At 31.6% G+C, this 26,845-nt stretch overlaps 2 protein-coding genes, 1 long non-coding RNA gene and 1 pseudogene across 6 annotated transcripts; 3 read left to right on the top strand and 1 right to left on the bottom strand.

The window, feature by feature from the left end:
• The first annotated feature begins 631 nt into the window (after positions 1-631).
• On the top strand, positions 632-19,375 carry LOC123702766 (phosphatidylinositide phosphatase SAC2). 4 transcript variants are annotated; one of them, XM_045650552.1, is made up of 19 exons: positions 632-785; positions 934-1,319; positions 1,472-1,756; positions 2,353-2,537; positions 3,646-3,757; positions 5,611-5,683; positions 6,332-6,524; positions 6,943-7,108; positions 7,348-7,503; positions 7,807-7,877; positions 9,737-9,979; positions 10,824-10,962; positions 11,607-11,737; positions 11,986-12,154; positions 12,499-12,661; positions 13,033-13,139; positions 13,571-13,694; positions 14,959-15,734; positions 16,045-19,375. In XM_045650552.1, exons 1-19 carry the CDS (start codon positions 689-691, stop codon positions 16,144-16,146), a joined length of 3,678 nt encoding a protein of 1,225 aa, XP_045506508.1. In that variant the 5' UTR covers positions 632-688; the 3' UTR covers positions 16,147-19,375. The 4 variants fall into 4 exon arrangements, with proteins under 4 accessions (XP_045506508.1, XP_045506510.1, XP_045506511.1 ...); XM_045650554.1 differs by having other exon boundaries at positions 10,824-10,947; XM_045650555.1 differs by lacking the exon at positions 9,737-9,979.
• On the bottom strand, positions 1,827-1,917 carry LOC123702982 (annotated as a pseudogene).
• Positions 19,376-22,383: 3,008 nt separating the features above from the next.
• Positions 22,384-23,717, top strand: LOC123702803. Its single transcript, XR_006752919.1, has 3 exons — positions 22,384-22,443; positions 22,887-23,078; positions 23,536-23,717. It is a non-coding gene; the product is annotated as an uncharacterized LOC123702803 (long non-coding RNA).
• A 547-nt stretch (positions 23,718-24,264) lies between these two features.
• LOC123702820 (zinc finger protein 567-like) lies at positions 24,265-25,492 on the top strand. The gene has a single exon (XM_045650624.1). It carries the CDS (start codon positions 24,408-24,410, stop codon positions 25,428-25,430), a length of 1,023 nt encoding a protein of 340 aa, XP_045506580.1. The 5' UTR covers positions 24,265-24,407; the 3' UTR covers positions 25,431-25,492.
• The last annotated feature ends 1,353 nt before the right edge of the window (positions 25,493-26,845 follow it).

Below are 26,845 nucleotides of genomic sequence, written 5' to 3' on the forward strand. Positions count from 1 at the left end.
GTGAGTTATGAAAAACATCTAGAATAATATAATAAATAGAAAATAAAACATCTAATTTATTTATGCCGTGGATTCCAAATTATTCATTCATGTCGATACAATTCTACGAATTGTAAAACCTCATTGCTTGTCCACATCGGCGCCGCTATCGCTATCGGAACATGGAAACGTAAATTTCATTGACGCGCAACGATACTGTCTCCGCTGATGAGTAACAACAAACTAAGAAGACACCAACGTGTGAACGCTGTTTGCGGAGCGCGCCAAGATCCTTTGAAGTGTGCACAAAAAACCGACAACATTCGGATGGCCTGCCAATATTGGCGCCAACTACACTAATGAAGCCAACATACCGCCAAGTAGCTCTCTACACGTTGGCCCAACCCGTTGGCCCAACACGTTGGCCCCATGTGTACTGCCACCATTACTCGTAATTACAAAATTCTTAGCAAAACTCGCAAAACTAGAGATTTAAAAGTGTAACTTGATAAGATACCTATGCCTAGAATGGAACTAAGGTACTACCAACTGCTAGAAAATTATAATCTGCCCCTTCTTTTTCATTCCAAAACGTCAATTACACAGGGAAATACTTGTTGTAGGTTAATTGCTCTTAGGGGAAATACGATAACAACAAAAACAATGAAATTTAACAGAAAAATCGACGATTATAAATAAAAAAATAAAAATGGAAGTGTTTAGATCAGAAACATTTTATATATTTGTCCGAAATGAGTCAAGTCTCTGGTGGAATCGCGTAACTGGTGCATTTTCCGTGCGATCAGGTAAGTTTTAACTGTAAAAAATATTAAGTAATAAAACGCTGATTTGAAAAAAATACCACAACACAAAACAATTTATTTGAATTTAATTATACAGAACATTTAGGCATAAAACACTTCAGTCAGTAATAAATAATAATTTTTATTTTAGCATGGGATCTATCAGACATAGAAGATATCGAGTGTTTAGGTATAACTGAAGGTATTATAGGCAAAGTAGAGCATTCAAATATCTATGAACCGAGGCTTATGATCATTAGAGAGAGTGTGCCAGTAGGCCAAATATATTTCCACCACACAATATATAAAATCAAATCAATATGTTTCCTAAATTTGGGTACTTCAAATCAAGAATTAGAACTTTGCCCCTGTACGAAACATGGCTCTTCGACCTCCATGAGTAGTACCAGTAAATCTGTTAATAGGAAAATGGGCGCAAGATTATTTGAAAATTCAGCATTTCTAAATAAAACTGTAGGTGCAGTGAAAAACGTCAGTAATACAATTAAAACTACCACACAACAAGCGGCAACTCAGGTATTTTAATTAAAAATATTAACTCGTTTAATGTTAAAAAATATTGTAGAAATAAAAAATATGATTTCTTATTAGGAAATATTTTACGCAACTTATATAATACACATAAACATACAGAACATTGTATAAATTAAACAAAATTAATTCCTTAGGTAAAACAAACAGTAAAAAAGCAACGAGAAATAAAACTGGATGAGCGGTTTGAGAAACGACTAACTGATGAACTGCATAAGATATTTGATGACTCAGATAGTTTCTACTATTGCCGAACCCTGGACATTACAAATAGTTTGCAGAGACAGTATGAAATAGAGAAGATACTTGAAACGGAAGAAGGTGCAAACAAACCAATAAGTGATTTAACAAGATGGTGGAAATATGTTGACGATAGATTCTTCTGGAACAAATATATGCTGAAAGATATTATAGCGTTAGAGGTAAAACTATAAACTAATTGTTGTCACATTTCTTCAATATTTATTTTAATGTACGTAATATAAAGGAAAGTTTATCCATACTAATATTATAAATGCGAAAGCAACTCTGTCTGTTCTCGTGAAGAGCTTACTATAGAAATGATCCTATGAAGTAAGGTCAACTCTGTCTGTCTGTCTGTTACTCAATCACGCCTAAACTACTGAACAAATTTGCATGAAATTTGGTATGGAGATATTTTAATACTCGAGAAAGGACATGGGCTACCTTTTATTGCGAAATATGTACCACGGGCGAAGCCGGGGCGGACCACCAGTAACATATAAAGGAAAAAATTGTCCCTTACATGCTCGTTCTAATTTTCTATGCAAATTAAATAATAGTTTTAACATTTAACTTGATATCAAAACATAATATAAACCCTGCATGGGATCCTGAAATCGCATATACAAACTACTAATAGACTAATAATTCTGTCATAAAACTAGGCTATATTGGTAGATCATGACTTCTTTTGAATCTATGCAATGTTCCCAAGAATGAAGAAGGTTCATAAAAATATTTATTAGCCATAATCATTATATTACCTTTCCTTTAGAGTCCCGGTTGCGATGAGTGGGTGCTACCAATAATACAAGGATACATACATTTGTCCCAAATCGCCTGCGAACCACCAGATGTGAACCCATTGAATACAGAGTCCCTATCGAGTAATAGTTCCTGTGATGAGACGTTTACCTTGGGTCTTATATCTAGACGGTCTAGGTATCAGGCTGGGACAAGGTGAGTGGTGAAATTTTGAATAATTATTAATTAAATTTTAAAATAGAAAGAAAAAGCATATATGTATTCATAAATTTCACTGACACTGTTTAAATAAAAATCGATTAATTTTAGACTGTCCACCGTTCATAATTAAAATGGTGTACATATTTACGTTTTGTCACTTTTTCATTAATTATGAATAAATTGTTTCATTTCATTCCCATTTAATCAAGTGTAGAAATGTTTTTGTGTTAAATTCATATAAAAAATTAATTATACTCGAAGTAAATGAATTTGTAAATATTTCTATATGCATCAAATTACGACACTTTTATAAACGTGTTGAAATCGGTATTTCTTATCTACACTAATATTATAAAGAGGAAAATTTTGTTTGTTTGATTGTAATGAATAGGCTCATAAACTACTGGACCTATTTTAAAATTTCTTTCACCATTCGAAAGCTACATTATCCACGAGTAATATAGGCTATATATTATCACGCTAACACCAACAGGAGCGGAGCCACGCGGGTGAAACCGCGCGGCATAGCTAGTTCTTTATACATTAATTTTTGAAGTATTGGCAATGTATAGTCTCTGGGAGCAAGGTCACACAGCATGCACTTGAAAATCGCTGACGTGCAAAAATAACGAGGCCTTTTCATCTTTCGCTACTTCAATGTATTGTATAACAATTTATTAGTAGTGAAATTGAATAGGAAGTGAAATTAAATTTTTGCATGATTTATTTGGATTTTTTAATAGATATTTAAATACGAAGTTGTTGGGATTTTTGACGAAACTGTATTTTTATAATTAATGATCTCGCTATATGGAAACGTAACAAAAGTGAATACGTTAAGATCCGGCCTTTTAATTTATTATTAATCTAAGCTTAATCTAATATGTACATACTTAAATTTCGTAAATAATAGGTATCGGAGGTATATAATAGGTATTGGAGAAGGGTCGAATTTTTTATTTACCTTCTATTATGTACTTTATATAACTTTAACTGATTTAATTTACTTTGCGAGTTGCTAGTATAATATCGTAGTTGTATAATCACATAGAATATTTTTTATATACCAAATATTTTTTTTTACATCATATTTATTTCATAGATACAACCGCAGAGGCATAGAACCAACTGGTCGTGTCGCGAACTACGTGGAAACGGAACAAATTGTATCTATTGTTTGCTCCGACAGCATTCATCGGGCTTCCTTTGTACAGGTAAGGAGGTATATGCGAACAAATATACTGAGTTGGTATGAATGGATTATATACAATGATTAAAATACTATGTTAATCACTACATTGTATAAAACAAAGTCGCTTTTTCTGTCCCTATGTCCCTTTGTATGCTTAAATCTTTAAAACTACGCAACGGATTTTGATGCGGTTCTTTTTAATAGATAAAGTGATTCTGGATGAAGGTTTTAGTATATACATAATTTATAAGGTTTTAGTCAAAGCAGGCGAAGCCGCGGGTGGAAAACTGGTTATGTATAATTATAAAATAAATACTAAGAATTGTAAGCATTTTGATTTTTGGCGCTAAATGAAACTTAGTTATTTAGTTATGTTTATCTAAATTTCACTAAGTGCTAATACATTGACCTCTAATGACCTAAATTATACCTAATTATAATCTATGTCAAGTGAGAGATTAGAACCAAAACAAAAATCTAATTCTCTAATTTTAAAAACAGGAGAATTCGTTTTTTTTTATCTAATCGTTATTTTGACGAGGACTCTATAATATTACGCTACGATCAATAGGAGCGAAGCATCAATGAAAAATGTTGCTAATTACGCGGCAAATACATCGACTCACGGACTACATTGCTAGCGAAGAATTCGCGGGAATTTTCGTACTATTGCCCGAATATTATTTCAAATGCCATAAATTATAGGTACCACGGTTTTGTTTGTCGCAAGCATTGATGTAATTTATATCAATATTTAAATGAATATGGTTGATACATATAAAATGCAGTTCATAAAAATTAAAAATGTATAAGTCATTATTATTAATTTTCTAAGAAAATTCTTCACAAATACGTAAAATAACATTATTGGTTTTCCTTCAAAGGTATTTTCGTTGTATAAAGTTTAATTTAACAGGTAAAAAATAATAAAAACAATTTACAATATAAACGTAGGTATTGTTCAGCTTCGTTGAATTTCTGAAATCGGTCGTTGACCTCGTGACGTCACTATATACAGTTGTAGTTGTTTTGATTGTCCGATAGGGTTGTCAAACATTGTAATTATATGAATAAAGTATAAAAAAATAACTACAGGATGCATTTTAATTAAACATACGGATTGTTATCAACTAAAAAAATATAATCTTTATGTCTCTAATTAGATCGAAAACGACTGAGAAAAAATAAGGAGCGGTCTAGCCATTAATTGGAAGAAATAAAAGCCCAGATGAAATTCTTAAATTGAAAATAACTGATGTGTAAAAACATGTTTCTTAATTATTACCTATCAAATAAGAAAGATAAAATGTTGCGGAAAAACATTGTTGGTAACCCTATTGTGTGTTGAGATTTAAGCACCGTTGTAGTTTATTGCCAGGAAATCAACAATTCTCATTTGAATTATGTTCACGTGAATGTTGGCAATTATGATTTTTGTCTTTCTGCTTCACTTGATTTTACAAACGATTTGGAAACAACAAATAATAAAAATAGAGAGATTCAGAGAGATTCAGATTCAAGGGCTGTTTAATAATAATTAATAATGTGGTTAAAGAAAACGCAAAGATTCAAGAGACAGTTTCAAGTGTAACAACATAATATTATTTCAGATTATTTCATGACTTAATTATTCGAAAAGATAAACGTGACAATTATTATTGAGTTTGTAGTGATAATACACTATTTTAAATTTTACATTGTATGTAGGTAGATTGTAATTACAGCACATTTATTTGCAAATAAAATACAGACCCCTTACTTTGTCTGCTTAATAAATAAATAAATAAATAATTGCAAAAAATCATTAGCCGCTATTTTGAATCTTATTTTATTTGTTATAGAAGTACATAATATATTTTTTTTTAAATTTTATAGGTGCGTGGATCAGTGCCCATATTCTGGAGTCAACCGGAATACAAATTCAGACCGCCTCCACGGTTAGATCGAAGTAAGTTCGACTTTAATGCTTAAGAGTACTATACATAAGACTGAAATTCCTTTGCACAATTACAGATCATAACTCTTTTTTTGTTTTTATTTTAAGGGACCCTGGTTCTGAATAGTTAACTATTTTAAGGTCGATACACACAATATAATCTTATCTAAAACAAAATAAAAAGATGTCACTTATCTTAAAGATAAGATCTAATGAGAAAGTGAAATTTCAATGAATTGTTCACGTTTAATTTTACATCGTAAATGTAGAAATTAGTTTTGAAATTTAGAACGTTTTTCTTATTGCATAATTTTCGAACTCCGAATAAATCTACCGTTTATAAGCATAACGAATCAAGTCTTAAAATCGTAACAATGTCTGTGTTTTTTTATTGAAAGATCAGACGCAAATCATAGATTAAAAACAGATAAGTAATAAAAGACGATTAATATTTAACCAGTTTCTAAACATTCTAAAATGCATAAGAAAATATTGGCTATGATATTTGACACAAGATAATATAATATAACTAATAATAAATATGTACTTAACACAAAAAAAATATATTGATCTCTATAAATTCGTCCTCTTCTTTTAATTTCATTATTTTTGAAGACATCTTGTTATTTTCTTTGCTTAATTTTAATATTTCGTGCACAGCCGAAGAAGAATCCCACACAGCGTTCAAAAAACACTTCGAAGAGGAGCTAAAAATATATAAACAAGTGTGTATAGTCAATTTGGTGGAACAGCAAGGGAGGGAGAGGATCATATGGGAGGCGTATGGGAACCACGTGCTCAAGTACAACAGCCCGGACATTATATACGCCACTTTTGACTTTCACGAGTATTGGTAAGATTTTTTGTCAGATTTAACATATTAAAACGTCGTCAAAATGTCCAAGCGGTTTGAGATATTCATTGAAATTAGTACATTATGTCGTGGTAGTAATGTTCAAAGTCTATTGTATCGCTCGTAAGTAAACTCTTTTGCCACGCCTGAATAAGTAAAGGCAGAGTTTTTATTCTTTATACACGTATAGGCAGAGTTTTTATTCTTCATACACGTATAGGCAGAGTTTTTATTCTTTATACACGTATAGGCAGAGTTTTTATTCTTTATACACGTATAGGCAGAGTTTTTATTCGTTATACACGTGTAGGCAGAGTTTTGCTTCGGACATATTTTGAGTGTGATAGTGAGTTTAGTTTTTAATTGATTTGCCTATATGCTTTTTTATTTATTTTATTTAAGCTAACATTCCTTTCAGTCGTGGCATGCACTACGAGAACGTCAGTATACTAATAAACGCTATAGCTGACGTCATAGACGAAATGCGTTTCTGTTGGCGGGATGATCGTGGGCTCATTTGTGGACAGAATGGCGTCTTTCGCGTGAACTGTATCGATTGCTTGGATAGGACTAATGTTGTTCAGGTGACTAATTCTCTAAAACTAATTTCCATAAATAATGAATGAACACGCTTAAGAGAAGTATTTTTTTGTTACTCGAAATTCAAGTCAAATCACTCGGTCTAGGCGGTATTCGAAGTTCTAAAATTTTTAGTATGGAACAATTGATGACAATTTAGTTTTTCTACTAACTACTACAATTTTTTTTATATCACATAATATGTACCTTAAAAACTTTTTATTTACATGTTTTATACTTTTAGACGGCAATAGCGAAACTAGTACTAGAATTGCAACTTCGTCGACTAGGCCTGGGTGGTGGGGGGCTCCCCCCTCCATTGAGACAGGCGTTTTTGGCCATGTGGGCGGATAGTGGCGATGTGATATCTAGGCAATATGCGGGTACTAAGGCGCTAAAGGTTAGTATAGATTATTATTTTCAATCCTATAAGAAAAATAACTTGTGAAAGATAATGTAACAATTTATGATTTATTTTTTCAAGTTTCAATTTATAATTTATTTATGGTTTTTAGTACCGCGAATAGCGATTCTGAAAATACGGAATATTCTCGAAGCTGTCGAATAATTTCTTTTCTGATGGCAATTTGGAAAGAAAATAGAAAACTATGGCAACATTTTTTTACGATTTTTTTTAAAGCAGTGAAATATATTTGCAGTTACATATAAATAGTTTTAGATGTGTAAATATACATATTTACAGGGTGATTACACACGAACCGGTGAAAGAAAACTAACAGGGATGATGAAAGATGGCGTCGCTTCAGCGAATAGGTAAAGTATAACACGAAAAAGAGCATAGTATAAGTAGAAACGAGATAGAAATCTTAGAACCGTAAGTGTGAAAGTGAGATGTCATGACAGACATCAACCATCGATCATTGTGTGTCATATTGATAAATACTGAATGGTAATGGAGTTACGTGTAGACATCTTTTTAATATATTATGTATTTGAATTTTTTTTTAATCATTATACTTGTACACACGTTTTATAAAAAATAAATACCTACACAATTTTCTTCTGACCTCCCTTCTCCACAACTTATCCCGAAAACTCTTCTCCATTCTATCTCTATACTTAAAAGTGTCACAATCATTCACATAGTGCAATTTGCACAGATCAAGAAGCTTATATCTAATACACTGGAGATTGCACTATGACCAATAACTTGTAACAAGAAAATATGATCTAGAATGACGTCAGTCATGTTTTTTGTCTCTTTCTGTTGAGTGACCACGCTGGTTTGTAAATTCAGGATTTTTCAAAATAGAAAAAACTAAAAATCATGGTCTATAAATAATAACGACAAAGGTATATTTTTAACAGTATTTATATTATAATATTATGGTCATACTTTATAGGTACATACAATTTTAATTGGTATAGAATGATAGTTTTAAACAACTTTTGGCTACAAAGCTTGGATATGAACCGATATATAGCATTAGCATCCTTTGTAAATAGAGGAAAGTTGTGATTTGCATCAGATGCTGTTTACCAAATTGTAAGCTACTCAGATCTTCTTTTGAAACGCGTTGCTTCGACTGGTCAATTTCAAGCCAAAATCATCAAAGAAAAACTGTTTAGCGGCCTTGCACAAATTTCAGCTAACTTTACAAAGTTTATTTTTCAAAAGGTATTTTTTTCTGGGTCGTAATCCTTAGTAACCTTGATGGGCACATATATTTCTTTTTATTTTACTTTTTGGAAAGCTGAAATACGTAAAACAAAAAAATATAAGGTAAGTTAAAAAAGTATAAATTTCAATGTAAAAACGAACAATCTTATAACTACATGTGAGTGCAATACCGATGTCGTGTGTTTCATTACTAGTAACAATCTTTAAAATGGTGTTCTAAATTTTCATCATAATATTGTTATTACAATATATTCTCCTCGCTATCCATAAAAACTCGTCATCATGGTTACCTTACTTGTTAAATTTGTTTATTGAAAACTTGTTGAAAAATGATAAAGTATTGGGGAAATAACAAATTTAACATGACTGCTTACTAAAATGATGCTAAATTAGACAATTTTTGCCATTGAAATGATTCTAAACAGGTAAATGCAGGAGTATTGAGGAATATTGTAAATAACGTAAATATACACTTGCCTGTGAAATTCTATGCCAGAATTCGGTGTCCAAACGCTTCTGCAATTTTGCACAATACAATGCATTCTTTATATTCGGAAAATATTCATTAAATAAGCAACAATATTAACTTAAATATTCGAAGCGACGCAATTTTTTTGACACACATGCCATATTGACAAAGTGAGAGTTGCTACAATTTTATTATGGTGACTACCCATAATCAGGGAGTATCGCTTTTTAATAATTGGTTCAGATACTTATTTTATTTATCATATATAATAATTGTTTCATCCAACAATGCTTCTGAATGACGTTTTTGGCAATTTATCAACAAACTCATGTACAAAAACTAACCTTTTGCATAGAATATTACAGCATACATAGTAGCCTTGGGAAAACTTCGTATTAACAGTGGCAATACCAAGTTAGGTGTGAAAGTGATAAAAAACATGAACTGGGCAATATTTTCTTGTTACACGTCAATGTTCATACCGAAATCTCCAGTGTATTAGATATAAGCTTCTTGGCACAGATTCATCATCCGCCATTTTAACGACGCCATGACACAATGCGCGATAGACATTGCGCTCGGTCAACAAATCAATATGGCCGCCATAGAGGAATTTGACAGCTTTTGGCGGGATTTAAAAACTGCGTCGTTAATGGTCGTCGAAAATGTGGATAGTGGTGCGAAATTAGAAATGATGCCAAGTTATTTTGGACACGGTTTGGCGAATGAGTTTTTGGGCGCGGAAATCGCATTTGGAGTGGGGAGGTCAGTGTTTATTGCAAGATAAATGTACGTCAATAAAGCTTTAAATAATGCGCACTTACACTTTTTCTTGAATAGATGTGTAAATAAACCCTTTTTTAATTATTCATGTTGTTCTAAGGCGAAAGAAACTTACCATCGCAGGCTTTTCTGTAGTTTTTGTCAGATTTTTTTCTAGCATTATCTGTTCTTCTAATACCTAAGATTCCACCGAAAATATATCTTTTATGATATCATCATCTATAATATGCACGTTTATAAACCATACACCTTTGTATTGAATCACTGACTATGGATGTATATAAGGATGGTCGGCACTCGGCACTTATTCTTATGTCAAGATTATGAACGTTATTATTTATTAATTAAAATCTATTTCGCAAGAATAACGGATAAACTTAAACAGTATTCTATAGATTTAAATGTTATTTTTCCATTAATGAGAAAGAAAGAAATAAATATTCATTCAAGTCAAGTCGCAGAAAGATTTGGTATATTTTGAGATACTATCTAATAGACACGCTACGCATATTCGTAGCAATAGAAAACTCTTGTTATAATTTTGTATTTTTCCACATAATAATATAATGCAAAAAGCAACATCCCATCATGTGTGATGTATTAGCCAACACATAAATTCGTATTATAATAAAAAACGACGTATGGCCTTCGGGGACTGCCGCGGTAAAGCTATTGCATGCTATGCCTTCAAGCCACACCTCCGCCCGTCGAAGTGGGGAGCGTGAGGTTTTTTTCGTTACGGAATTTCTCGATTCGGTCCCCGCGCTCAAGGCCCGTGATAGAAGCTATGCAATAGCTTAAAAAAATCTTATAATTTGTATTTCAGATACTACTTATCAACGTTCAAAGACGCGCTACGTCAAGTGGCCATAGATGTGATGACTGGGGAATCCCGTACCATCCCGGAACAACTGATGGTGCCGGACTGTGCGAAATGCACCACCGTGAAGGTGCTCGTGTTCAATGTAGGGCATGCGCTTGATTTTTTTTGTGTTTTGAAAAAAAAATAAAAAAACATTTTTTTTGCTAGAAACATGAAATTCAAAATTTATGTTTTTTTTCTAACTGGCAACTAAACATTAAAGTCATGTCGGTCTCTTATTCCTTATTCATTAATTTATGCCTTTCTTTGTTGTATAAATTATTTTTTTCAACATAATTGTTCTTTATATTATTTTGCAGTTGTAGGCAAATTGCTTATGCACATTTAGTATCTCAGATTGATCTTTATTATTCATATAATATAGTTCCGCATTTGTAACAGTATTAGTTGTATTATTTACTGGCTGTGCTCCGCGGTTTTACCCGCAGTGCTCCGCTCCTGTTAGTTATTAGCGAGATGATATACATATATATCGTATAGCCTTCCTCGATAAATGGGCTATCTAACATCGAAATAATTTTTCAAATCGGACCAGTAGTTCCTGAGATTAGCGCGCTCAAACAAACAAACAAACTCTTCAGCTTTATAATATTAGTATAGTATAGATTATAGTTCGAATTTGTAACAGTATTTTATTATTTACTTGAAAATGCTTACTAGTTACAATAACCATAAATAAAACTTAAGTTATAACTTATTACTTATTTATTATTTAATCAAATATAGCAAGAACAGCCCGCGCCGAGTACAGAAGCGATGGCTCAACACGTCAAGTCTTTAATCGACGACTGCAAGAAGTTGCTAGTCGACACTGAACCTATTTTGGGATCGTGGGGACTTATTGATGCTGATCCACAGTGAGTCTTATTCATTTATAGGAGATAAAATAATTCCAATATTTTACCGTGTACGTTGAAATGGTTCAAGGGAAAAAATATTGATTACTCTTTAAAATACAGTAAATTATACTTTTAATTTTCTTAATCACAATTTATTGTATACTGTTTCATTAAAAATGCATAGCTATTTTTAACAGAAATTTTACTTTCAATGTCTATCTAATCGAGTTGAGTATCAAAATTAAACATTTTAAATGTTTTTCTAGTACTGGCGATCCGCACGAAACGGAAATGGACAGTGTTCTAGTACTAACAAGTGAGGCGTATTACGTGACCGACTACGACGAAACGTCCGACCGCTTGTTGTCAGTACTGCGCGTGCCACTCGCTGACATAACCGGAGTGGAATTGGGCACGCTCGATACTAACTCTACTGTCAGTAATAAATATTAGCAAGCAATATAAATTATAGGAATACCGAATATATGTTAACTTTCAATTATAAAGCAAAAAAAAAATCTATATTTTTTGCAAAAATAAAATTCAAAAAAATCTATATATTTTTTGCAAAAAAATTCTAAAAGTATATTTTTGCTAATTTTAATATATAATAATAATTAATTTTCGCTATAAACTTTTGCTTTTAGCAATTGATCAATGCAAAATCATATTAAATACAAACTATGCCCAACAATAGGAAGAAAGTACCAGGCTGGTAATAGTAAAAAAATGATGTAATGAATTCCATATTCAAAAAAATTTAATTTTTTTTCTTACAGATATTCAGCGTAGGCCGTAAAAGTACATCCGAGCCTGTATATTGTATTCGTGTGAATTACCTATACAATGGGGAACCCGGGTACTTCCACATGTTTAGATCGACCACGCTGAGGTTCTTCAACAATATGGCCGTTGTTATTAATACTAAGGATGAGATGATCGGTTTGTATTGTTTTTTAACTGGTCGTTTAAATAATACTTTGATTACTGTTGCAAAAAAATGAATGCTGAAAAAATTTTAATTATGTGTTAACAAATTAATAAATGAAGTTTTTTTTCCTGAACTGTCTAAACGTTCTAAACTCTGTGAACATTCTCAAGAAATAATTCGAATTAATGGTAATAGTATTTCACATTTTCTACAGTTGTGGGCACGTAATTTGGGCACTTTTTAGCGTACTGGGGGAGGCTTGCGTATATAAAAATGTACTAAAACTTGATGCACAAACACCCCGCACTACCCTTCCTATACTATAGCCGCATAGAGTTGCATAATTATAGATAGTGCATTCATATTTTTCTTTTCTTTTTAGAATCTTTACATTCCATATGCGAGTCGATAATGGTGGCTCGGGATATAGCAAAACTCCCGCCGGTACCGTTCCATGATGGTATTAAATTGGAGAGACGAAAATCCAAGGTAAATCTAAGTATTAAATTAATTGAAATTCTAAACTCAAAACTCAAACGCTAACGCAAATGAGTTTCAATTATTAGGATGAAAACATCTCATTTTTTTATATAAATTAATGACAAGTGTTTTTATGCAATATAGATTGTTTAGAATTTAGATTAGTTTTCCGACTGCAGTTTTGCACGATGAAAGAAAATTTCCACGAAAATTATATGTTTCACTACAGCCTAAAGTAGTCTTTGCCACTCTTTAGAGTCTAGCCTATCTACAGACCCAAAAATTGGTCATAAGTCATTACGACAGATGAAAGACATACAAACAAACACAAAACGACATGTATTTTTTCCAGTCTTAAAGAAGCATATGTAGTGCATAGAAACCATAGACAAATAACAAAAAGGTCATAAGATAAAACACAAAAAAACTTATCTTTAAAGGTACATCCAATACACGCTTCAGCTGGCGGTGCAAGATCGTCATTATATTTAGATCTTTCTAGACTCCCCACATTGACTAGGAACGTCAGTGAGACGCAATTAGTCGCGGATATACGGAGCGTTGGTAAGTTATACGATTTGTTGGAAATAATTTTAATTCGACAGTTTTTTTTAAAGGATTTTATAATCTTTTGGTGTATAATCTACAACTGTATCGCTGAATTTATTGAACAGATTGTAGATTATACAGCTCGCACGATAGCTTATAATTATATGCCGGTGTGTCCCAACTTAAATGATGTACCAAGCTTAAAGCGACTTATAGCATTCGATGGTGATTCGATTTTGTTGTGAGTGCACGCACAATTGACCCCGCGCTAGTGTGCACACAGCCTGCACACACTTACTGTACCATAGACAACACTACATGTAGGATTTTTTTTAATCTTGCGAATCAAGTCTAAGGGATTTTATAATCTTATGGTCTACAACTGTATCGCTGAATAACAGATTGTAGATTATACAACTCGCACGATAGCTTATAATGTGTCCGAGTGTCCCAACTTACGGTGCACCAAGCTTAAAGCGACTTATAGCATTCGATGGTGATTCGATTTTGTTGTGAGTGCACGCACAGTCGACCCCGCGCTAGTGTGCACACACTTACTGTACCATAGACAACACTACATGTATATCGCACAGACAGCGGGTGTGCGTGCACGAGCGGCGTGCTGCGGCAGATAGTGCGGCTCGCGGGCGGGTGCACACCGTGCCGGCACATCGCTGCGGGCCCACACCGCGTTAGTGTGTACACACCCTATACATAGACAACAATACGTACTGTAGACAATAATTATAGAGTCGATATAAAAAGTGATGGCGTTGATTAATGTAGTTTGAAATTTGCTGGTTAAACGAAAATAACTTATTTATGGTTGATGTACCATAGACAAGAGCAGTCGAAATAAATAAGTTATGTTGTTGTTCGTTACGTCGTTGACAGATTAATTTTGATATTTTGTTGTTCAATTAGTAATTTTTTTGTAGTCGAAAAAATAATGTACCATAGACAATAGACAGTTGAAATAAATACGGTTTCATCGATTGAAACGTTTGATTTAATTTTTGGTAATAAAATGGGTCGAATTTTTAAACAATAGAAGAGTTGAAATAAATAAAATGTCGTTTATAAAAAATGTATACGTTGTTGGTTGGTTGGTTGATAAGTGGTAATGAATAAAACTTTTTTCATTAAGATTTATTAATATTATGTATTTGCTCATTCTGTCCATCTTTTATTCATGTTATTGATCGTTATGGAATGTCGCCATTTTCTGAAATATATTAAACAACACACAAAAAAAATTAATACATTATACTCCTTCCAGGATCCAAAGCTCTAACTAATATGTCGGAACAATTCAGCAAACTAAACAAACTGAGTCACTCGCTCAACGCCCGCGCTCGACCGAGCCTCCAACTTAAGTTCGACCAAAACGCCGCTCGAACCAAAAAGATATTTACACTCGGCCAAAACAAACAAGAAAATAAGAAAAAAGGAAGCCTATCAGATGGCATGAGTTCAGACTACTCTAGCGACGATGAAAACAGAACGAATATCTTTGAGCCTACTTTGGACAATTACGAAAACATGCAACACTATATCGGCGATCAACAGAAGAAAGACGAAACGGACTGCGAATTGATAGAAAATCCACTGTATTCTTCCAAAATAGAACCCCATGACGAAGCTCCAACCGTTTCCACACCAAGCAAACAGACATTAAAAACGCCCCTTAGTACGAAGAAAAATCCATTCGACAACGAGAATATAACACCAGAAATTCAAATAGAATCAGACTATAAGCCAACACCTCCAAACTCGCTGATATTGAACCAGAAATTATCGCAGAGTTCGAGTCATATTAACTTCGATGAGACGCAAAAGAGTCCGGAGGGGGTTAATTATCATGTTCGTTCGAATTCTCAGCACGAAATTACGCTGAATATAGCGACTTCGCACAGTGAGTCTGCGATACGGCAGTTGAAAAATATCGCCAGTCCAGTTTCTAGTGCTACTAGGGATATGGTACTTTCGCCTTTCTCTAAGTTGGCTAAAGGTGTCCAGAGTCTTGGAGCTAATTTGGATCCGAGGAAAATTAAGGTTAGTATTTTCTGTTGCTATTTGGGCATGATGAGATTTGTCTGATAAAAATCTTTTCCTAATTTTATAGAAATAATTTAGGAGTATTATTATAATATTATTATGTGCATAATTTATGATTTTTTACCTTCTTTTTAATCAAAAAGGAACAGTATTTATTTTTCAAGTAAAAGAAGAAGTAATTTAGTATCAAGGTTGCACAAAAATTATTTAACAATTTCTGCTATTAAATCGTGCTTCAAGATATTTTTCCATTTTTTTTTTCAAAGACATACACTTCCAGTAATTTAATTTTTTTTTATATTCACAGGGGTCAGCAGGCGTGAAACATATAAGCGATCAACAATACGAAGAACACAGAAAACTACAAGAGAAGTGGCAAGGTTGCAACACTAGGCTCGTTGCGCTGTAGACCATAGTGTTAGCATAAACTATGGTATAGACTGTAGAGGTACTGTCATAGAGAAATATTCCATGATGTATAAGTTTATGTATTCTTGATTTTTTTTTGTTTTTATTGTGTATTCTAGTAGGTAAAGAGTTAGAAAATATCGAAGTTAGTAAACTTAAATATTTTCTTTCAGGTGTATATGTTCGATTTATAACATCGATTTTATGTTACAAGCTCAGTGACAAAACTAGTAATTAATTTATTATTTATAGCCAATATATTGCAGGAAATATAAATTGTAAAATGCTAGACAGAAATGTTCCAGAAAATAGTATTTTTTTTTAACTTACCAATAGTACACCAATACCGGAGCCAGTGCTATTGCTTATTATAATTTTATCACTTACAATATTATTAATTATTAATTTACAAAAAAAATGATACAAATAGAACCAGCCATATTGAGTTTTTAAAGTTACCCAAAGAGCTTTACAAAAAAAAATACAAATTTCATATGAATGTAATATTTCTCTATAACAATTTAGGGCGGCCTTACACGGGCAGATCGAGCAGTTACGGCTGAGCGACGTACACGGACTGCTCGAACGGTCGTTGACTGCTCGAGCTGTCGCTACAAACCGCGCAATTGACGGTTTGAAGCGGTCGCGACTGCTCGGGCAGTCATGTGTACGGCAGTGAATGAATGTCTATAGTTCACCGCGCAGTCGCGGCTTCAAGCAGTCGGCCTCAACTGCTTGAAGCAGTCCGTATATGGCCGCTCTTATAGGTGTAAAAATGCTTAGTTCAATTATTATAACTGTAGATTCAGTTATCAATAGATATATTATGCAGGATTTAATAAGGTAAATGCTTCAATACTTGATGTTTAAAATAGTTTTTGAGGCTCATTCTAAATAAAATATGGGGTTGGTTAACTACGAAATAATCTAGTGAATTATCTGTCTAATTTTTTGTACAAAAAATGTAATATTCTATTAATTTTATTTAAAAGACATCAAATTAAATAGGTAATGATATCGGAAATACTCGAAATATAAAATAAATAAAGCTTCTCTAAAACATAATTTCATAGCAAAAGTCAATTGTTTATTGCTTTACGTGTATGTCCCGCCTAATATCCAAACTTAGTTGAATGTAGACAAAGCTTTGCTATTAAGCTAACTTGCAGGGTCCGTAGAGACGAGCTTTAGGGTCTAAAATAATAAAAACAATGCTTAGAAAAAGCTCAATTTAGATGTCATCTAGACGATGGGAAATCCATCCAATAAAAGATAAAAAAAGAACTAAAAATACTTCTTCCATGTATGGTATACTTAATTATAAATTATAATAAGAATTGAACAATAAGGTAATCGATTGGAATGTGAAAAAATATACATTGATGTTAGTATAAAATGACCTAAAGATTAAAAATATTAGTTGTCATTATGTATGCCCGTTCTATCTCTTTCTAACGCAGAGAAATATCGTTTTGTAAAGTGAGATAGACTGCTTATTGTCGTATTGTGACAGCTCGAGTAATTTAATGTTCCTTTCACTAAATTCAAATTATTTATTAGAATTCAGTTTACGACCATAGACAATTTTTTTAATAGAATATGTCTAAAGTTTAGACCCTAAAGGTAATTTAATTTAAGACCTAAATAAAATTTAGTTTTAGTTCTAACTCACGTAATACTTAAATTTCGAGTACTATCATACTTAGTAGAGTTCGAAAGTCGGCCAAACTACTTTTAAAAACATTCCTGTGTTCTTGTTTGAGTGTATTTCCCATTGAATTTGTAAAATTTGTGTTAAATGATAATAATTAAATATATTTTACTTCTATTAAGTAGCCCAGAGAAATTAAAAAAATTGTTTACCAACAAATTGGTAATTATTAAATTATAAAAACAAAAATAAATAACATAGCAAAGTGTCACAAACGAATGTATATTTTACTATATTTTAGATTGTTGATGATTCATTTAAAGCTTCAGATCATAGATAATGAATGTTATGCCTAGAACAGTTTAAAAAGATTTTTTCACAAGTTTTTGAAAATTACTTCCTAAAAGTGAGTCGATCTTAGGAATGTTTATACTCATTATAGCGTTGAAGGCTTTTTATATCAACTTTAATAATATTATACTACCTATACAAAAATCAAATGACAGTTATTAAAATAACGACTAGTAGCAGTGTAAAAACTAAAATTACAAAAAAAAGTTTTTACTTTTTTTTATCTTACTTTGCTTTAAAGTGCATCAAATAGATTTAGATTTATATTTGACCACTTATATTTGAATATACACTAAATACTTATATACATTTATGTAGGTATATTATTTTATTAATTTAAAATGCAGCACTTCATTTTAGCAGTATTATTTAGTATCATAGACTATAGAGATATTATGTACTATTGAATACAAGTTAAATTTTGAAAATAACTAAAACTATACAATATTCTTCGAAGATTTACTAAACTTAAACATTTTTAAAGCAAAATAGTTTAATTCATAGCACTGCTTAAAATACACTCCCACTCTATTCAGTATTACTCTATGTAATAAAAAAAATAGAACACGTAAATATGTATATAGAGTAGACTTTGAAATGTCAATTTATTTATGAAAAATATATTAATATTTTTTCCACGTGTCCTATCTGAATTCTATAGCCATATGCCAACGAAATATATAATATAAACCCTATTAAAGTATACACTGTTTCGAATACCTTTATAACTTTGTAACTAAAACTATTTCTACAGTATTTACAATTTGCTTAACAATGTTTATAAATATTCGACATTTAAATACGAAATAATTTTAGGCCAAGATGCTTTTGCTCCTGATTAAAAAAAAAAACTTTATACAGATTATAAATTCCTTTTTCAAACTTTAGAGCACGATTTATAAAATATTATAAGTGAAAAAGTATTAGTAAATTCTATGTATTAGTTTGTCAATTGTTTCAGATATGTTATTCATAATATTGTACCACTTGTAAACTAAAGTTTCTTAATATTAAAAGTTCAAATTATAATAGCTTTTGTTCAAAAATGCAGTGAGATATAGTATAAGAGAGTAACCTAGTACATATAAATTTATTTAAATCTATTGTAAATAGATAAATGCAAGCTTTACATAATTATGTTGTTCTTTCAATTAAGGCCTATTCCGATTAGAGCACTATTCGCTACCGCCCGTAGGTATAAGAACGCGATTAAATATCTTACGTAGTGAATTAAGGTGACTAGTAGAGCAAAACGCGAATTTGCTGCTAAATTATAATGCTTTAAATTATATGATTAACTGCAGTAAAAAATCTCAGATAAATATATGATACTCTTCAGGAGATAAAATAGTTGGATAGTGTGTTGAAAACACAATACAACTTATTTTACTCGATAGAAAAAAATCTCAAAGGTACCTCTAAAAAAATCTTTTGATGCTTAAAAACCATACTAAACTACATGCAATCATTCTGGTTTTTCGGCAAATAATTCTACAAGCAACATACTAATATAATACTGTGTTATTTTTTTAGTCCAATCAATAGATTTCGTGTAAATCGCAAATTCTTATTCCCAAACCAAAAACGTACGCATGTGTGCGTGAACGCCTGTGTACCGACACAACCGGCCGAGGCCCGTTCGTAATGATTCGCGTATGGCGATTGGCGTCGGGCTGCAGCTGTGGCGCGGCGTATGTGTGTGAGTGGAATGAAATGCTTGCTCAGGGCAGCGCCTTAAAGAGACTCTAATTACGTTTATCGATCGGTATACTCGGATAGGTATGCCATTAGAGTCTCTATAATAGTCTAGATAATAGATTTAATCGCGTGCCATCGGGATACCGCTACCCACAGCGGTAGCGACTACCACTCTTACCTGCCCCCCTAGCCAAGTGGCTTTCTGTTAGCGTAGCGTTCAATAGAATAGACTACGAATGTATGAGATTGACGTAAGCTGTAGATAAAGATTGACGTAAGCTGTAGATACGTTTATCTACAGCTTACGTCAATCTCATACATTCGTAGTCTATTCTATTGAACGCTACGCTAACAGAAAGCCACTTGGCTAGGGGGGCTGAATAGGCCTTTAGAAATGCATTAAATGTCATAGATAATTATTTGAAGTATAAAATATGTAGCCAATCAAATATTAGTTTTAGAAATTATAGTTACTACACGTATTATTATGTATTAAATGTATGGAAGTTATAAAAATTGTATGCATACTAATTTATTTATTAAGTCGTCAAATAAGGCCACATTGAAGGCTTTTTAATGTATAAAAACGGAATAAATGCCTAAATTGATAACCTGATCCTAAAACAATATTATGTGTTTATAGATATAGAATAATATTATTTAGGAAGTGCAGTATAAAAAAGTTTATCATATTATATTAATGAAAAATGTCCTTACAGTCGAGTATTTAACATGGGCATAATATTGATATAAATTAAAATTAATTTGATGTGTCTTGACTCTTAAGGTATACATAGTTCTTTTTTTACAAAACAGTTGAAGGGAAATTAGTTGTCTATGACTATCTTTATACGTCACTTATCTTTTTAACCGACTTCAAAAAAGGAGGAGTTATCAATTCGGCCGGTATGTTTTTTTTTATGTATGTACACGATTACTCCGAAGTTTCTGAACCGATTTACCTGATTCTTTTTTTGTTTGATGCGGGATGATGTCGAATTGGTCCCATGAAAATTTTATTCGGATAGGCCCAGTAGTTTTTATTTTATGAGCATTTTTGTCTGTATTTGTAGATCTTGCAAGTGCAAGTTTGAAGTCGGTTGTTTTTAACGCAGTTATCACTTGTTTTTATAAAAATAGCTATATCTATAAACATATGATAATTAAATATCAAAATAAAATATGTTGATGTTAAATTTAATTGTATTGTACTATAATATTATGACAACGATATACCCATGTATTCAAATGTTATTAGATGGTTACTGTAGAATAATTTGTATGAGTGAACTGTAATTGAAAGCTAGTATACTATTATATTATTTATATCAAATATAAGTTTTCCTTTTTTGGTAGATATACATATTTATGTAATTTTGGGTTCTTTAATTATTACGCTTGAAGTTTATCAATTCTATCCGAATAATAGTTTTAAACAGATAGGTAACTGAATTTAATAAAGGCGCGTCTTCACGTGCTTTCAAGGAAACCGTATAAAGTATTGTTGATGCTAAAAAAATGTGTTTAGGCCAGCAACCAGCATCCAAAGACCACATTATTTCGGAGTTAATAGTGTTAGATTATATAATTTATTATAATTATAATTTATTAATGTAATCCACGATTTTGTTACATTTGTTTCGTCTGTGATCATTATTTATACAAAATGTTTTTGTATTATTTTGATTAATAAATTGCTTTAGAACGTATCTTTTGTTTTATTCAATGCTATACCTACCTATATTACTGCTAAGTTTCATCAAAAGTTTTTTCCCTAAAATTCCACGGGTAGGGGAAATATTCGGGTTTTCCTTTTATAACACGGGCATAAAGCTAGTATATATATATATATATATTATATTATTATATAATGCTGTGTACATCTATAATAGGGTCAAGCATTAGAATATTCTTACTTTGTATTTATTATTAAGGAATGATGTATCTGTCGATGTACCTAAATAAATAATTTCTTGCACTTTAACGATCGATGGATAGCCAATTCGTAAATTTATGTTTTCCTTGTGTAATTGAATTCAATATCTCAAATCAAATAATTTTTCATGGATTAGCTAACAGGCGTTTCCGCAAAACGTTAACGTTTAACGGAACAGGCATATAATCACATAATATAATCTGTATTTTATTCTTTGCTGTGATGGAATCAATGACTAAGGAATCTTATGGACAGGGCATATTGTTCTATACAAACAACTGATTATACAAATATCATGCATTTCGATACCGAAATAATAAAACTAATACTGTCTCTTTCTAACTAATGAATATTCTGATATGTGAAAAAATATGGCTATACGTCAGTCAGTGCTAATTCTATACCGCTTGACATTTGAAGTTAGCTCAAATACCTACTGTGGCCGGTCGCCATTTTATGTTCTCGTTATTACGATGTACATGCTCTGTCATTGCTCCGTAGTAAACATTGAAAAATATTGAATATTTTTGTGATTGTGACAAACATTTGTGTCTAAAACATATAGAGTGGTCAAGGACAAATAGTGGCATAATGCCAAAGCGCAGTATTGTGGGATGTGGCTCCGGAAAGAATGAAAACCAGAAAAGTTTGTCTTTGCACCGGTATGTATACGTTTTGACTGAAATATTAGTTATTTATTTGCTGATTTAGTTATTTTCATGTATATTGAATTGAGGAGTATTCACAGACTATGTTCAGTGCAAAATTGTTACCAAATATAGCTTTATTTTGTATATTTTCGTTATAGTATTAAATAATGAATTTGGGTGCTAGTGATGGCTTATAATATCGACATTAGCAAAATGTTCGATGAAGACGTGCGTCTCCCAAGGCTGTGTCATTAATCTTAAGAATAGTTGCTTTGGTGAATACACTTCCAAATTAACAAATTAATTTTGCCAAGAGCAGCAGAAGGAAAAATAAAACACTTAAATTTACCTAATATGAATAAGATTAGTCGCTTTTATAGTACTTTAAAAATGTATTTATAAATAAGTCAGGTCAGGACTAAAATTATAATAACCTAAAAATTCATTTTTTATAGGTTACCAAGAAGTGAAAATAGAAAAGGAAAATGGTTAGAAGCAATTGAAACTGAAAATATCAAGCCAAATGTAAAGGATATATCATAGTATGTTCCCTACATTTCCCCGAAAGTGCTTTCAATAGAACAATGGATGTGATTAGTCTGCACGATGATGCTATACCAGTATGTTTGCCGCTGCATTCACACAGGGTGAGGTTTTTATCTGTAGACACATGATGTCTTCCAATTTACTTTTGGTCTTTTTATTTAGATTTAGGGCTGTCATTTATATGCTAACGTTTCTCCTATTTTGAAGAGGGCCTGTGAACAAACTGAGATGGTTTTATATGATTTTTTGAGTACAAACTTGGGTGATATTTGGTTGTTGAAATGTTATTGACTGAGGGAAAGTGCAATTTACTTTAAATACACGGGGTGTTTTAAGTTATTTTTCTATTCTTTATAAATTTATATTTATAAAGCATTTGAATGCCATAAAATAAAACCAAAAATATAAATTTAAATTCCGCTATTGCAAGCCCTAATGTTAATATTAATTTCAAACCGTCGCGTCAGCATTGCCCTTTTAATTAAAATGTATTGCATGTTAGTTAAAATGTAAAGTGAACAATGTTAGTTAATGTAAACTGTGACATTTCATTTCCAGGTACCGGTTGAGCCTCAAATCCCGAACTCAAAAATGAACAAAGTGAATCCGAGTGCATCACAGGCTGCACGAAATAGTTTAGTTCTATAATTTTCTCTGTTATTAAGTAATTATTGTTTTTTTTTTCTATTACCTACTGTATATTGTGTTGTTCATCGTAATAAAAAACTATTATATACCTATATTAGTATTTATTTTGTATCATTATATTACATTCCTCAAAACTGAAATTAGTTCAGCTAAAAGGTAACAAAAGGTAAAATATGTATATATAAATACTAGCGGTCCGCCCCGGCTTCGCCCGTGGTACATTTTTACGTTTTCTCTCCATAAGAACCATCCTCGTACTTCAAGAAATGTAATAAAAAAAGAATTAACGAAATCGGTTCAGTTGTTCTCGAGTTATGCGCTTACCAACACAATTTGCGATTCATTTTTATATTATAGATTATTTTTATATCGATAAACATATTAATGTTTATCGATATATTCTCGGCACTAAACACCGCCATGTTTAGTTCCATTCAATATGGCGCCGGCCACACTTTTTTTGTAGGTATGTCACTTCCATGTGATTCCTTATTCATTGGATGGAATTAGTAATTACTGTCAAGTGTCAACTGTCAACAATACGTAAACCAAGGTGTAAACTTCCCCCTATATTACTTTACTCTTTGGTGTAAACCCATTGTGTAAACCTAAGTGTAAACCTCGTAAACATTGGTGTAAACAAATAAACAAAATATTATTGTTTAAAATTTATCTTTGAACGTTAATATTTGATTGGCATGTCTTGAATTGGTGTTATTAAAATATTTTGGAGTTAACGGCAAACTGTAGGACTAATTCTGTATTCAATAGTTCTAAAAAAAATGGTTACCTCATACTACATTATGAAAATGTGTAAAGCACGAAATAATACAGAATTATCTGACCATTTTGCAAACTTACATAAAACTAGACCTAACGTGAAAACATTATCCTGTCGAATATGTCTTCAAGATGGCTGTATTTCGCTTTACGGTAAAGACAATAGCTCGGTAATAAGAGAGAGACTGCAACAGCTCTGTGATATTGAAATTGATGAAAACGACAATAATCCCAAATATCTCTGCTCTAATTGTTACAAATTTATTAAAGATAGTATATCATTTAAACAACTAGCTAAGCAGACAGAGAGTGTTTTAAAACAGTCCGTCAAACAAGAATTGAAATTAGATGATTCCCAGGACATACACGATTTTACTGACTACGAAGAAAAGGAACACAATTATATTATCCCACCAGACAACATACCTGATACCAAGCCAGTTAGAAGTAAAAATAATGTTGGCCTTAAAGTACAATGTAATATTTGCAATAAAATTGTTAACAAGTCATATTATAAAGAGCACATGACAATGCACGATCCAAATCATTTTAAATATGTTTGTGATGTCTGTGGGAAGTCATTTAGACTCCGCTGTGCATATCATAACCACAGTTTACGTCACAGAACAGATTTCCCATACAAATGTCAATTCTGCCCATACAAGGGACGATATGCAGAGCTTTTGAAGAATCATATGAAAGTTCATATTGGGGACTATCGATACATGTGTACAGAGTGTCCTGCACGATTTTTATTCAAGAGCAATCTTAATCGACATATGTTAAGGCACAAGGAACCGCAGCATAGTTGTGAAACTTGTAAAAGGTCATTTCACACAAAACTATATCTGCAAAGGCATTATGAAGCTGACCATTTGGGCATCAGGAATCATGTGTGTGGTTTGTGTGGCAAGGCCTTTGGCTACAGAAATGCTATGATGAAACATCAAAGAAATGTCCATAAGAGAGAAAAATTGATGTTTTCAAGAATGCCTTCATATTTGTTGGGAGAAAGTCATGGATAAGATTATACAATTTCGTGTAGTTGTGTACACTATTTAATTAATTGTTTTATTTATTTATGTATTCCACATTTTGAGGAAAAATAAAAAATAATAATTTATTGTACATATGTATATTTATTTGAACAAGAAGAGACTAGAATAGTTCACATTTATAAATATTGTATTTTATCAAACACACATTGCACATAAAAAAAAATCCTTTATAATTTAATAAATACTACATAGCAGATTATATAGATTATTAAAACAATAAAAACAGTACCAAGGTGTATAAAAAAATGTTTTTGTAATAATAAGTTACCTTATCAAGTCACTACTGTATAATTAGTTATTATTTTGGTATTACATAGTTTCGAAATTATATTCTTTCTAAATAGGCAGCTAATAAACAACAATATATAAAATGTTAGCCAATATAATATTTGGTATTAAAACGTTAATACTATAGGTATAGTGTAAAACATTAACTCTTGATAAAATACATGGTGTATACTTTTATATATAAAGGCCACACATGGTATCACTTTATACCTTTAATATATGAAATCTCATAATACATGACTAGCTAAGATTCCTAACATGGATAAAACATGGATAAAATTCTATAATACACCATGCCTTCACTGTTTAACATCTGTCAGTGTAAATATTTCATACCAATAAAAGGCATAATAATTTATAGTCTTGCATATCTTAATATTATTAAGTACACTTAATATATAAGGGTCCATAAAAATGGAAGACACCAAGATGTATATGGTTTTGTAATTTTGTGCAGTTTTAAATATATTATAAAACTTAGTGCAATATAAAAGTTAATAAAATCACACTGTTCTTATTTCACATCTAATTCAATCCTATTTTGGTATAAGACAAAATTACAGTCAAGAATACTAAATACTGGAGGGAGTATCCATAAAACAGGTAATGTTATATATTTTATAAATGGTTAAACAGAGTATAAAATTCTAATGTATATAGAAAGCTTTGTATGCACACAAAATATATATATATATATAGGTCTATTACATCTAGAATAATTATTTTTATCCACACATTAAATGAGAAATATTTTTTCTTTGGTTTAAGCATTGTATAAGAACAATGTCACATTAAGTACAATTTTATGCCTCAAGGTATGGTGTCTTTGGCCTTAAACAATTTAAAAATACATAATTAATAATGATGAAGGTAGCTGAATTATGTATAGACTTGCCCTGTTTAAATAATTAATTAACTCTTTACAATGTTGCAATGCAAACCACACCTTTTTCTAAGTACTTTATGATGACTGCTCTATTCAATAGTTAATCATACTATTTGGTGTTTATAGACAAAATTAAAATGATTGCATCTTTCACTGTGGTCTATTAATACATTTGTAACAGTGGCATAGCTAAGGAGCATCTTATGTG

This window comes from Colias croceus, chromosome 24 (genome assembly GCF_905220415.1).
Source record: "Colias croceus chromosome 24, ilColCroc2.1".
NCBI classification, from domain to species: domain Eukaryota; kingdom Metazoa; phylum Arthropoda; class Insecta; order Lepidoptera; family Pieridae; genus Colias; species Colias croceus.

Coding starts and splice junctions, on each gene's coding strand:
- LOC123702766 (XM_045650552.1), top strand. CDS start 689: ATGGAAGTGTTTAGATCAGAAACATTTTATATATTTGTCCGAAATGAG. Junction 7,878..9,736: donor GGCGTCGCTTCAGCGAATAG/GTAAAGTATAAC, acceptor TTCTTGGCACAG/ATTCATCATCCGCCATTTTA. Junction 13,140..13,570: donor TGGAGAGACGAAAATCCAAG/GTAAATCTAAGT, acceptor TTATCTTTAAAG/GTACATCCAATACACGCTTC.
- LOC123702820 (XM_045650624.1), top strand. CDS start 24,408: ATGGTTACCTCATACTACATTATGAAAATGTGTAAAGCACGAAATAAT.